This window comes from Blennius ocellaris, assembly GCF_963422515.1.
Source record: "Blennius ocellaris genome assembly, chromosome: 22".
NCBI lineage: Eukaryota > Metazoa > Chordata > Actinopteri > Blenniiformes > Blenniidae > Blennius > Blennius ocellaris.
Genome location: NC_137671.1, coordinates 3,563,859 through 3,578,141, shown reverse-complemented (window position 1 = coordinate 3,578,141; position 14,283 = coordinate 3,563,859). Strand labels below are relative to the sequence as shown.

The 14,283-nt window shown below is 44.2% G+C and overlaps 1 protein-coding gene across 1 annotated transcript in view; it reads left to right on the top strand.

Annotated features, from left to right (window-relative positions):
- magi2a (membrane associated guanylate kinase, WW and PDZ domain containing 2a) overlaps positions 1-14,283 on the top strand; it is a 229,291-nt gene that overhangs the window by 152,130 nt on the left and 62,878 nt on the right. Inside the window, 4 exon segments of the mRNA XM_080518115.1 lie at positions 1,879-2,094; positions 6,256-6,328; positions 6,330-6,467; positions 12,614-12,693. Coding sequence (XP_080374241.1) covers positions 1,879-2,094; positions 6,256-6,328; positions 6,330-6,467; positions 12,614-12,693 — 507 coding nt within the window.

Sequence of the window (14,283 nt, the reverse complement as noted above, 5' to 3'; positions counted from 1 at the left end):
TAGTGGAAATGCAAGTTTATTAAAACACACCATTTTGAATAAACTAATACTTTGGCGACAAAGTTTTTTAAACCACATCGAACTGTTCCTCTTATTATGAAGAGCAGTTGAAACTGAAAACGATGTCTGTTTCCATAGAAACGGCAGAAACGCTGAAAACAATGGCGTTGGCATGCTCGGCCACGAGTTGGCGCTGTGGTTTGTGTTTGTAATCACACGCACACACAGAACAATAAGCTAAAAACATTAACCACAGGAGAAAACGGACATTCGTGTAGACCAGGGGTGTCAAACATGCGGCCCGGGGGCCAGAAGCGGCCCGCCAGAGGATCTAATCCGGCCCGCCATGTGATTTTTTTATTTTTTTTTTTGTAATTATAAATATGGAAACTGACAGAGGCTGATCTAAAAACACTAGATGGGCAAAAATGACATTCAAAACCGCCCTTGGTCAGAATTTGACCCCGGACATTAATGCGTCTGTGGAGGTCACATAATGCAACCCCTTTCACAATAAAACAATGAGTCCAATTTATGTGAAATAATACTTTAGACACGTAAACTCAAAACAATGTCCAGATGATGACAAATTGTTTTAATCCTGAATAAACATACGATATCCAGATACAGCTGATTGGGGTTTTTTTTTTGTGTGTGGTTTTTTTTTTTGCAAATATAATATCTGATTTCCTTTAATATGTATATTTCAGAATAGACTGGTACAAATTCTTGCAGTTACAAAAGGATCAAAAGAAGGAAAGACTTTGCATTTGTCCATATCTGCAGTTTAATATGTTACGTTTGACTTGTTGTGCCTCCAGAGGTCAGATCAGGTTGATGTGGCCCCTCAACTGAAATGAGTTTGACGCCCCTGGTGTAGACAGACGACTGAGTTGAATTGTTGTTACAGTGACTATAGACGGTAAAACCACCAAGTCCCAGGAGAACATGGACTGGGAGTCATGACAGACTGGAGGCAAACTGTGTTCTTATTGTCCAGCTACTGAGCATGTGCAGAAGAATTATGTACTATGGCGGTACAGCGCATCAGTATATTAGCTATAGTTTTTCTGATCATATTTATATGGCTTTTGTGTTGAATATTGGACGCCTTACCATTGGTAATACAAACACTTATGCAAGAGTGCCCGATTGATTGATTGATTCATTCATTCATTCATTGACCTGTAGATCGCAGAAGTAGTGCAGTTGTTTTGTGTACCATTGGTAACAATACAGAGCAAATCACAGTTATTCCAATTGAGTTCAGTCCTCTGCACAAAAGTCACAACACAATTAACCCGGTGCTTGTCTCTATTATTAATTAGCTTGTTCTGCAGTGCGATCGTTGTGGGAGTAGCTGCGTAGCAGGAGACGCCACATGTCGCCGGTGTGACGAAGCCAGATCTCTTCTAACTGTCTATGGTTGAAGGCTCAGTGCCGCACTGAGGTGAACGAGTCAAAAAGGATTGAAAGATGACTCATGGTTTGCAGCTCACGGGTTCTTTGAAAAGATTCTTGTTCGTTTGAATGACTTAGTAGCGAACGCCTCTGAAAATCTACATTGCTGTCTATGTTCGAAAGGTTTGAAAACTGCTTGACCAGCAACTATTTGACTTTCCTCTTCGACAGTCTTCTTCCATCCCCATGAGAAACGCCTTTTACACCAGCAACAGATTCTACATCAATTTCTAAGTCATTTGAGTCAAGCGTGTTGATTTTGCTTTTCTGATCATCGATCTGTTCTCTTGCTGCTCCCAGCTCTTACCTATCCTCACGAACAGACTCGCACAAAATGCTTCGTCGAGTCCTAAAGGGGTTGACAATTTAAAGTACGAAACTTCGCTCTGAATTCCTTCGCTTCCCTTCTTGTTCCAGATAACTTCTACGGCACCCCGAAGCCGCCGGCCGAGCCCAGCGCTCTGCTGCTAAATGTGACGGACCAGCTGCTCCCGGGCGCCAGACCCAGCTCCGAGGGCAAGAGGAAGCGCAACAAGTCAGTCAGCAACATGGAGAAAGCCAGCATCGAGCCCCCCGAGGAGGAGGAGGAGGAGAGACCCATCGTCAACGGCAACGGCGTCGCCGTGACCCCAGGTCAGCACCTGACAGCGACCTCCACAGACACACGGGCAGAGGCCCGCGCTGCGGTGACAGCTCGGTTCGGGGTCGGCGCCAAAGGCCCCGGACCCCACCGGTCGACGTTACAGCCACCGTCTCCTCGGGGCAGGTTGCCTAGCAACAGAAGCAGCGACAGACTGCTCGCTCGCGGCTTCCCTGGAAAAATGATTTTATGGAAGATTATCGCTATTAATTGGTTACACAAATATCTTTATATGCAGCTTAATGACACGGTGTGAACTGCAAATTACAATCCACATCCACAAGGCTGAGCACCTCCGCAGTCCAAACAGTTGATTAAACTATTAGCGCCGCCGCACTACAGAATTCAGAATCCCTCATTAGGTATCATTATTCAACGCCGTCTCCCTGACACACATACACCAACCAGCCACAGCATTATGACCCCAGACGTTTTACAGTGGATGACATTAAAGCGACGGTCACAACCCACCGTGCGTGTTTTTAGCCCGGACTGGGGTTTTTTTGGGGGGGGGGCACTGCCACCACATTTTTCTAAAAACATGGGGAAGGGAATACATCAACGCACGTCACTTACCTGGACACAAGCAGTTGCGTGTATCGTACGTTGCACACGTGGTAAGCGAGTTGTATGTGCTTAGAACGTACGATCTCCGTGCGATTGTCACATTATCATACGGAGGCCATACTTACACGTGCCGCTCACGTACGGCGTCCTTACTTACTCGCGTGTTGTACGAGCATGGAGTTTTTCCAGATTGACTACTTATTATAATCAGTGAATTATTTGTAATATTTCAATGATCTAGGATGAATAGCATTGTATTTTCTTTTACACACACAGACACATAGTTTGAGGGATGTGAAAAAAATTAATAAATAAAAAAACAGGGTCATTACATTTCCAAATCAATGCGACAGTCCAGAGCAACTTATGTGTTGTTTTCATCTTCATGACGCAATTTTTGACCGATGCAATGAATACATTCCTAGGAGTGACTTTTGATGAAGCTGCATATAACAGCATATAAAATATTGGTATAATGTGTAAAATCGGATTCCAGAATTGGTTCAAAATAAACTCAACTTATTATATAACTCCCTCATTCTTATGAGTGATGGTGTGGAAATATGGGGAAATAATACGTTGATAATGATTATAACAGTGAACTAACGAAGGGTGAACTGACGACTCTTCCTCGGATGAGATTTCAGATTTTTTGAGTGGAAATAAATCCTGTACAATGTAGTTTTATATTTTATTTCTAATTGATATTTTACCAATGTAAGTATATGTCCATATATTTTTAGAATAGTGTCATATGGCTTTGTTTCTCATGAAGTTTGGTCTTCTGCCCACCCCACCCCGAAACTGGGAATAGAGTTTACATAGTTTAAATTTAAAGGCTTTTCAGGCTCTGTTTTACTGGTCCAGCTCACTTGAGATAAAGTTAAGCTTTATGTAGTTGAAGGAAGTGTATTTTAGGTTGTAAACAAACAAAGCTAACAGAGCAAATCCCAAGAAGCAGACGCAGAAAGGAAAAGTTGTTGTGACCAGACGTGGAGTAGTGATATCTGTTCATTGATATCTGGACTATATATCACGATTGTTTGTGGCTGCCCATTAGCCACGAGTCGGACCAATCAACAAGCCGGGTTTCAAACCAATTGAAACCCTCCCCCAATCAAACTGAGCCCCCAGACCCCTGCAGTGAAAGCACTCACGTTTGTTGCAACAAGAAAAAGAACCAGATGATCATATTTTTACTGCAAAACTCCACTTTGTCAAATATCACGTGTTTCTCAAGTATCTCGCAGACCTTTCTCACAGACTGTCGGCCCTGCGATAAAAACTTTACCACCTGATGGGCAGGATGAATCGTCCTGTCCAGGATTTAATAGATCTGCAGCCGAAGCTGCTGCAAAAACCAACAATGTTATTGATAATAAGGTTTTTCTCTTCGCGAAACAGCACTTTACAAAGAACTGTGCATCAATATCATGACTGTAAAACTGCTTCTGGATGATGATATAATAGAGAAAAGCTTTCCTCTCTCTCTCTCTGGACGGGCTTTCACCATCCATGGAAGTGCAAGGTTCATAAACTATGCACACATCTCAAGTGAGCGAGTAACCCTGTTCAACGCATCCATGATCACATGAACGGGCCGTCATAAAGAAGCCATTATGAGTTAGATTTTGTGATTGCAAATCCAAAACCGCACCTCGGTCCTGTGACTGTCTAAGCTGGTTCCATGACCCGGGGGGGGGGGAGCGTCTCTCGCAGCGCGACGCGAGTCAGAGGAGAGCGCAGAGAAAGTGTAGCAGCTCGGATCCCAGCCGGCGCCTGCAGACACAGCGAGATAGAGCGTCTTTATTTCAGACATATGCAACAAAGTGTTAAGGAGCTGCCGCTTTGACAGGAAGTTCAGTCGCAGAATGAAATTCTGGTTTTCATTCCACAAGGAGCTCAAAGAAGGTAGGAGGGAAACTCAGACACAAAGAATTCTTCAAGTTTTAATGACAACGAAACTTTTCTTAGCGTTTGCAGATTGCTTTATATTATTGTCAGACGCGGCGTTACAGCAGGAATACGATGCAAAGAACGTGAACTTTATGTATATTTGTATGTCTTTGAGAGTGAGATCGTTCTCACTCTGTGTTTATGTGCGAAGCAACTATTTTAATGCATGTTAAGGTGTTAGATTTGATAAATGGACACTTAAGTATAATTAAGATGAATATACTCTTATTTGAGATCACAGTGACTTCATAATTAACGAACGCACAGACTTCATTATAAAGTTTTGCTTGTAATAATCATTTACACAAAACATAAAAAATATCTTTTTTTAACCTTTTCAAGACCCAAAGAAGAGGATACACATGCTTTTTTAATGATAAAATAATGACAATGTGATACAACAGAAAACTATTTAGAAATAAAATATTATGTGATGGAATGTGATACTATATCAAAAAATACAGTTGGAAATAATAACATATAATAGAAAACAATGACACAGGATGATACAATATCATATATCTTGGCATACAATACTATTTTATACTTTTTTTTAAATTTGGGGATTTTTGGGAGACATGGTGAAACACAGAAAATACAAATACATTCAAAAGATAAATTGATACAAAAATGTATTTACTGTATTACTACATTAATTGACCCATCCATCCATGTCATGCGTGTAACTCCGATACTAAACTCACCCTACAGAGCTTTTCACGTACAAATATGTAACCCTGTTAAAGCTGCAGCCTGTCTCTGTGGATGGACTCCAGTGTGGCCTGACCGGGAGAGCTGAGGGGGAATCAATAGAGCCCAGCGGGCTCTGTGATCTAAGCAGATCGCTACCTCGCTCTTCCCCTTTTGATAGATTATCTCTCAATCCCCCCCGCTTTCGTCGGTCCCATCTCCACCTCCCTCCAACAACTTTCCTTTTGGGGAGAAGCACAAACACCGTCCATCGCCTCCTTCCTTCCTCACATTCCTCTTTCTCCAGCACATCCACTGCCACAACTCAAAGTAGGGCATCAACTCCCGTCTCTCTCTCTCTCTCTCTCTCTCTCTCTCTCTCTCTCTCTCTCTCTCTCTCTCTCTCTCTCTCTCTCTCTCTCTCTCTCTCTCTCTCTCTCTCTCTCTCTCTCTCTCTCTCCTCTCTCTCTCTCTCTCTCTCTCTCTCTCTCTCTCTCTCTCTCTCTCTCTCTCTCTCTCTCTCTCTCTCTCTCTCTCTCTCTCTCTCTCTCTCTCTCTCTCTCTCTCTCTCTCTCTCTCTCTCTCTCTCTCTCTCTCTCTCTCTCTCTCTCTCTCCTCTCTCTCTCTCTCTCTCTCTCTCTCTCTCTCTCTCTCTCTCTCTCTCTCAGCCTCCATTGTCTTCTCAGCTTTATTCATCTTTCTGTCTTGTTAACCTCAATCACTCCTTCCTTCCCCTTCAGCTCACCGCTTTCTTCCCCTGAGTCACCACCTTTTTTTCTAATCACTCTTTTTCTGCTCCTCTCCCCCTTCCGCCGCCTCCACCCCGACTCCATCCTCATTTTCCTCGCTTCACCTCCCTTGTCGTTCACTCTTTCCCGTCCCCGATGGTAATGTCGCGTCTGACTCACCCACCCCCCCCCCCCCCTCTGTTGTCGCGTCAGAGTCCAGCGAACATGAGGACAAGAGCACAGACGCTTCGGGGGACATCGTCCGCAGATCCACCCAGCAGACCCCCCCCAGCCGAGGCACCCAAAGAAGACGGACAGTCCCCGAAGACCACGCTGCCCAAACCGGAGGAGAACGACGAGCTAGGACCCCTGCCAGACAACTGGGAGATGGCGTACACGGAGAAAGGAGAGGTCTACTTCATAGAGTGAGTGTCACGGTTTCATGGAACTTTCTCTCACCCGTCTACATGGAGCCACGTTTACGCGACAGCGTGAAGACGCATCTCTTTTGTGTTCACGTTTGGAAAAAATGGTGTAAATGGTGTAGTTTGCATGTTGGGCCACTAGTGAGTGCTGTTTGTTTTTGTTCTGAAACCACACACACGCGTGCAAAGAGAACAATACACTATTAAACGTTAACAATAGCAGTACACAAATATTTGTTTGAACGGACGACCAAGTTGGATTGTTATTACGGTGACTGGTGACTAGAAAACTACCAAGTCCCAGGAGAATATGAACTGGGAGTCATGACACTCTGGAGGCCGCCATTTTTGTTCTCGATCTACCGAGCATGTGCATGTGAACTAGTTTACCGCAGCCGTGGCACACGTGCTCAGTAGCAGTGTTTTAGACAAGCCTTTTTCCCCATTTCCATGGAGACCGAGTTTGAGCATTTTAAACTTGTTCCGCCTTGGGAGCCATTTTCAAAAATGTTTGTTTTCAGTGGCTCCGGGCACCGTCGTCGTGTCAACGGAACACCCAAAAAGCAACTGAAGGTTTCCGTGTTCACGAGAAAACATCGGTTAAACTGCGCCTCCATGAAATGAGACAATACAGAATCATGAGACGAGCGATATCAATAATCTATTTGCTGATTGGTCTTTTAAAGTGTCAGGAAATGTTGAAGAGAATCGATAAGAGTCTTTCCTAAATCTTAGTCCATGGTACAGTTTGCTCTACACCTCTCAGTCTGCTCTGAAACTCACTAATCAGTAAGTTTCTGCGCTGCATTATACACACACACACACACACCACACACACGCACACACTATAATTGACGCATGGTGGTTTAATGAGATTTAAAGGTCCCCAGACATACCTTGCTACAGAGAACTCTGTTATAAAAGCTTTAATTCATTGGGGTTGTTATGGCTTTACAGCTGCAGTAAAACCATGGAGTCTTTATGACGTAGCATTAATTGAGTTTCTGTGTTTGTTGAAGTAGCGTGTAGGAAATCGCACGTGGACAAGAGCTTTCTTAGGTTTACTGCATGATAAGATTGTTGTCGTCTGGACAAAGACAAAATATAAGAAATAGTTCCAAAAAAGCACTTTGATTTTATCAACAATGATAGTCATTTTTTAAAGCAATTTCGTCGGTCAACAGAACAACTTTAAACCCTCAAATATTCCACGGAGGAAAAACATCAGAACACAATCTGTTTAATATTTGGAACAAAAGATTTATCTGGTTTGGAACCCAACAGGACGTTGGACGTGAACCAGTCTGGTTCTTTTAGCAACGTCTCAACGATCCGTCTGCTCCAACTTGTCAAATATCTCAGGGGTCTGCAGACAATCTCACAATCTTTCAAAGTGACTCTCATCCTGCATTTCGAGAAGATAAATGAAAACATTTGAATCAAAGAATGATTCACTTTTATGCACAAATGCCCAGATTCCATCTACAGCTCTCGGTGAGGTAACATTATCAAATCTACATTAAGATATAGTCTTAAAAGGAAAAACAGTTAAAACAAACAGCTTGAGAAAGTTAAAATGGCTATATATATATATATATATATATATATATATTAAACTTTATGAGCTTTGTTTTCTTCTTTTTAAAGATTTTGTGGCTTCACACAAATTTGATCTGTTTTAAAGTGATATAAACATCTTTTGATGTTCAGTGTCGACGACCTCTGAACTAAGACATTTTCAAGACTATAGACACTTCGTGACGTCATCACGACCAAAGTATTCACTGTGTGTCAGCAAAAAGCTGCAGCAGTACCACAAAAAAAAAAAACCTCTGACTTTGTTTGACTGACAGCAAGAAAAATGTCCACAGCAGAATTTAAAGTAAAAATAGAAAACAGAAAGTGTTCAGACTGAAAAGGGAATAAATTCAGAGAAAGTTCTGTAAGAAAAGCTCCTGCTGACTCTGATCGACTGCAGTTACATCTGTTTGTGACAAAAAGCGACTTATACACACACTTGTATAATTTAATTTTTTCATTTCGATGAAAGATACATACAAAACAATTTCCCTTCGGGGATGAATAAAGTTATCTATCTATCTATCTATCTACATTCAGGTGTGACTTACAATATGGAAAATACCAGCTGGAACTGGGTTCAAATCCTGTTTATGAAGCTGGAATTCTAGAATTTTAGCCCAAAAATGTGCTTTGCCGGCATTTCTGACTGTAAGAATGGAAAACTAGCAATTTAATCATACAAATTAGAAATTGTTATTTTTGGCCTTTCTGTGTCGAGCGTGCATGCTCTCGAAGCAGCGTCGTGATCCATCCAAACCTTTTAATTCAGCCAGACGTCTCCACCTCCAAAGCAGAGAAACCTCGTGCTCCTGCATCCATCAAGAAGCCCGTTACACAACTAATTCACTTAGCCTGCTAAATTTGTGCCTTTTTTCCAAAAAAAAAGAAAAAGAAAAATCCTTTCTGGGTGTCAGTGATGCCGTGCCAAAACGATATTGGCTGCCAGGAGGACGCTCGCCTTTGATTGGCCTCCGTACACGATCGACTCGTTTACCTGCGACCACTGAAGCGAGGAGGAGGCGAAGTGGGGGAACCGAGGACAACGGCGGGAGGTGGGAGGAGAAGAGAGGCCATTAAAATAGTAAAGACCGAGAAACAAGAGGCAGAGAGGGAGGACAAGGAAGAACGAGAGGTGCTTGTGCTATAAATAGTGATGGATGGGGGGAAAAAAACAGAATAAGAAGAACCTCGTGGACGAGAATGAAGAGTACGAGAGACATTAACAAACCTTGAAGGGCTCTTTATTTGGCACGTGCTTTCATCTTTTTATCTTCTTTCTTGTGCCTCCATGTTTTGCTCGGTCCTTTGTTGCCGCTCGGGGGACGGATGGTATCAGTCGCCTCTCAGCTGGTCCACTTTGGTTCGGACTGAAATAACTTCAGGACAAATCAACAGATCTGATTGTTGTCATCTTGCTCCCCTCTGGCAAAACACGTCGGTCAAAGTTTTTTTACCGACTTTGTGAAAAGCCTCCATGACGTCAGATGGTGTGTCCAGCACCAGATGGCGGATACAGAAAACGGCTTCGGCAGTAAAACCCGTCGGTGGTCCGATTTCAGGCAGGTGGTGGTGGTGGTGAGCAGTCTCAGTGATTTCTGCAGGCAGATAGTGCTGCAACAACCAGCAATCAGCAAGCTGTTTGCAAATTTGTCCAAAAGTGATTTAAAAAAAGATCAAATGTCTTGTTGTCAGTTTATTATGTCCTTCACTGAGTGTCAACACTCTTCTTTAATTGGGCCTGTCTTATCGATGTGCTTTTGCTGTGTCATCGGAGTGTTAGTTGAGCTGTCAGCGCTCCGCCGGCCAGTCTGACGCCTGAGTCACTCATTGGTTCTTCACTGAAGATACATTGCAGACACGGCCAATGCTAATCACAGCTACTGCTATATGTGATATGCTATATGCACTACTAATGCTAATATACAGTGTCGTTGACTGTATTCTACTTCAAGGCAGTGTCACAACACCAAAGTCTGTTTTTCTGTATGTAGCCCTCCGTGGAAACAGCTGGACACTCCTCATTCGGCTCTGGGACGATTTCACTGAACTCCTGTTGACTGGCTCATTGATTATGGAGAAGGCGAGTTTGGGGGATCAAATCTGGAGCCTAAGGATTGGATAACATTGGATGACTTAAGCCCGAGGTGTCAAACATGAGGCCCGCATAAGGCTCCAAACTGGACAAACCACCAAGGAAATCCTAATCGTTTCAAATAAAACGTTTGATTTCAAGTAACAAATTTGAAGTAGTGGACCCGACACATCACTGAGACCCGAGCTGAGATATCGGTGATGCTGCCTTGAAAGCTAGGTACCTCGTTGCTATCAAACTAGCATGAGTTTCAAAGTCAGGCTGTCAGAAGCTTGTAGAAATGTGCATATTGCAGCATCTATCAGAGACGTTTTCTTGATATTTCACTGTATTTTGCACCAGAAGGCTTCATTAAAATTGGCTTTATGTTGAGATTGTAGACATTTTTGGTCGTAATTGGGTTTTTTTATTGACATTTTCATCACGTATACGCTATGCCAAGACAAAGAAAATCCTAAAAGTATAAATTTAAAGGTCATTATGGCACTGTTACCGGTCCTGCCCACTCGAGATGAAATTGGGCTGTTTGTTGTCGCTTGAACTAAAATGCGTTTGACACCCCTGACTTAAGCAATCAGGAAACACAGATTACTAATAGATCTATATTTATAAAGGTCAAAATCATATTCAGAGGCCTGCTGTTAAGAGAGCCCACAGTAACTAAAGAGGGGAGTGTCTTTGTAGAGTGTTTGTGAACCAAAAGAGAAGTAAATCAGAAATAAATCCAGTGAAATCGTTGAGCTAACCAGAATGTGACTTGAATGTGATGATAATGATTTTGTTAGCTTGAATAAAGTGAGCTTAGTTTGTTGCTTTGTGCCTTGTTAGATGGATGTTAGATTTTGGGGGGTTTGGATAAACATTTTGTTTTTAGAGATGTTTTTTGTAAATCAAAGTAAAAAGTGTGTGTTTGGTGGATCAGTCACTAGACGCATTTTTTCTGAAAGTCCCCAACTAACAAGGTTTCCAGCCTGTTCTGTTCTTCCCAAGACGCCGAAGCCGGAGTGCCGGTAAAGTTAGCATCTGCATTGTGGTTATGTTCGCTCCGGGTTGAACGTGTTAACTGAGAAATTGCTGCTGCTCCTCCCTTTGTGCCTGTTTGACGCACAGTTGCAAGCAGAATATCCTTGGGAAAAACGTCTAAAGACAAAAGATAGAAGCAGGCTCACACGCGGCATCCTCCTCCTTCATCGTCACACCTCAGGTTTTTCTTTTAGACACTTTGTGCGCCTCCACCCTCCTCACCCACCCCCCACCCCCACTCCCCCCTATCTGCCGTCATGAAGGGAGGCTATTGTGGCTTCCCAGCTTCAGACGCGCCGCGTAGATGCATCGAGTTTCCCTGGCACATCGTCATATCTGATCTGGATCCAGCTCCGTCTGCCCGCGGCTCTGCGTGAAAGTGCCAAGAACACAGCTGTTGCTCTGCACCAGACCCTCCCTCGCCTATCTTCACCCCTCTACACCCATCAGTCACCTCTCTGTACCCCTCTACACCCCTCTGTAGCCCCTCTACACCCATCAGTCACCTCTCTGTACCCCTCTACACCCCCCTGTAGCCTCTCTGCACCCATCAGTCACCCCCATGTACCCCATAGTCACCCCTCAGGCATCTATCTACACCCCTCTGTAACCCCTCTGTACCTCATCTGCACCCCTCAGTCACCCATAGGTACCCCTCTGTAATGCCTCCGTAACCCCCCTGCACCTCTCTGTACCCCTTAGTTTCCCTTTTATACCCCTCAGTCACCCCTGTATACCTCTCTGCCCAACTCTGTACCCCTCTGTGCCCATCATTCACCCCTCTGTCTCCCTCTTGTCGCCACTCTCTACCAATTAGTCCCCACTCTGTACCCCTCTGGACCTCTCTGGACCTCTCTGTACCCCTCTGGACCTCTCTGGACCTCTCTGGACCTCTCTGTACCCCTCTGGACCTCTCTGGACCTCTCTGGACCTCTCTGGACGCCTAAGATTCTCTTCTATACCCCTCAGTTACCCATCTGCACCCCTCTGCACCACTCTATACTCAGTCACCCCTTAGTACCCTTCAATAACCCTTCTGTACTACTCAGTACCGCTCTGCACCCCTCAGTCACCCTCCTCCTCCTCCTCCTCCTCCTCCTCCTCCTCCTCCTCCTCCTCCTCCTCCTCCTCCTTCTGTTAATGAGAGACAGTCGGCAAATTAAAAGTATTGATTTCCATTTTGTTAACCTGATGTATATTCTTTTTTTTCTTTTTTTTTCCAAATTGTTGCTTGTCACCTCTTTTCTCTTTTTAGAGGCGGAAGTGTCTCATCTTTCTTCTCTGTAAAGGATTCTCTGGCCGAATTAAGAATCCACCAACCTCCTCCTCTGCCTGAGCCAAGTCTCCTCTCTCTCTCTCTCTCTCTCTCTCTCTCTCTCTCTCTCGCTCTCTCTCTCACACACTTGCTCTCTCTCACTCCCTCTCACTCCCTCTCTTCTTCTCCTCACAGCCACAACACTAAGACCACATCGTGGCTCGACCCGAGGCTCGCCAAGAAGGCGAAACCGCCCGAGGAATGCAAAGAGGATGGTGAGTACAGTATCGTTTCTTTCTCTCCCGTCCGCTCGTTTGCCTGTTGATCTGAGGCGGCACACTGACATGATTTCAGAGGAACATTTTGCTAAATTGCAGTGCCGGTTTACGACTGTTGTTTCTTCACTAGTTGTGCGGTGACGGGTTTGTGTGTGTGCGCGGCAGCGGCGAACAGAGAGCCCCGTGATATGAGCGTTTTAAAGCCCACATCCACAGAGTCTAGAGGTTACAAAGACTTCTTTATTCTCACCCGAGAGATATTTGAAGTGTCCATTACCCGCCCACACACTCGCAAACACACAAAAACCCTAAAAGAAAGAGGCACGGATGTGGAATTGAGTGTTTATGGACAAATGTACATATAAATGCACACAAGTGTGCCACGGCTCTCTTTGACCCTTCAGCACCTCTCACACGCTGAGTGTATATAGGCAGGACACGGCGGAGCCGAGTCGAACCACTTGGAGTTGGAGATGGACAGAGACGAGTGTGTGCCTGCTCACGGTGGGAGGGAAGCGTTTCCCGTGTGTGTATTCATGGAAACGCTCCACCGCACGAGTACATTCGTCCAAGAATAAATGTGACAAGCATGCCGAGGGATCAACGCCGGCTCAGATCATCTCTGGAAGGGACTCCTTGTGATCGAGTAACGTGTATGAGCTGCACGACATCAGATGCAACATGCATTAGCGTTGTTGAGTATTGCGATGAAAGCACTGCGGCAGATGACGTTGATGCATTTGCGCTTTGAGATTTGTTTTCGTGTTATTCAGAGTCAGGTGAGTTGGCCTTTTGTTAGCTGACAATGAAGCAGTTGGGTGGATATTCATCTGGGCCTGCTCTTTGGTGTACAGATGTGTCAAACAGATTTAAGTTCAGGGGCCGAACGCGAGTATACATGATGAAAATGTCCATATTTTTTACAATGACTAGCGAAAATGGCTACAATTAATGATACCTTCTGGTACAAAATACAGTGAAATGTTCAATGTTGCATTATGCATGTTTTTACAAACTCACTATTTGCATAACTTTGATGCTCGTGCCAGTTTGCTATATTTAATGACAGCATCACCGATATCTCAGCTCAGGTGTCTGATACTTTCAAGAAATTTGTTCCACGTTTTCTTTGAAATTTTTGGATTTGCTTGGTGGTTTTGCCAGAATCAAGCCTCTTGCAGGCTGGTTTTGGCCCACGTACCTTACTGTATGTTTGACACCCCTGGTGTGGTTTGGTACCAGTCCCCAGTTTGAGTACCAAGCCCCGGGGGGGTAACTTCTGTGATTTAACCACATGTACTGGTGGGGGTGGGGAGGGGGTTGCTGTCCAAAAACATGTCTTTCGGGTTCATTCGTGACTCTGAATTCCCTGTAGGTATATTTCTCTTTTTCAGAACAAGTACAAAAAAGAAACAAACATGGTAAAAAATGATTTTGTGTTTGCCCTGTAATGGACTGGCGCCTTGTCTTTGTCTCAGACGCAGACCCCCATGACGACAAGACTACACGTTCTTGGAAAGTGGAGCCATTAAAATAGCACATAGGAGCAGAAAAAGGCCAAAATGTGTTCATGCATGAGGCCCAGTG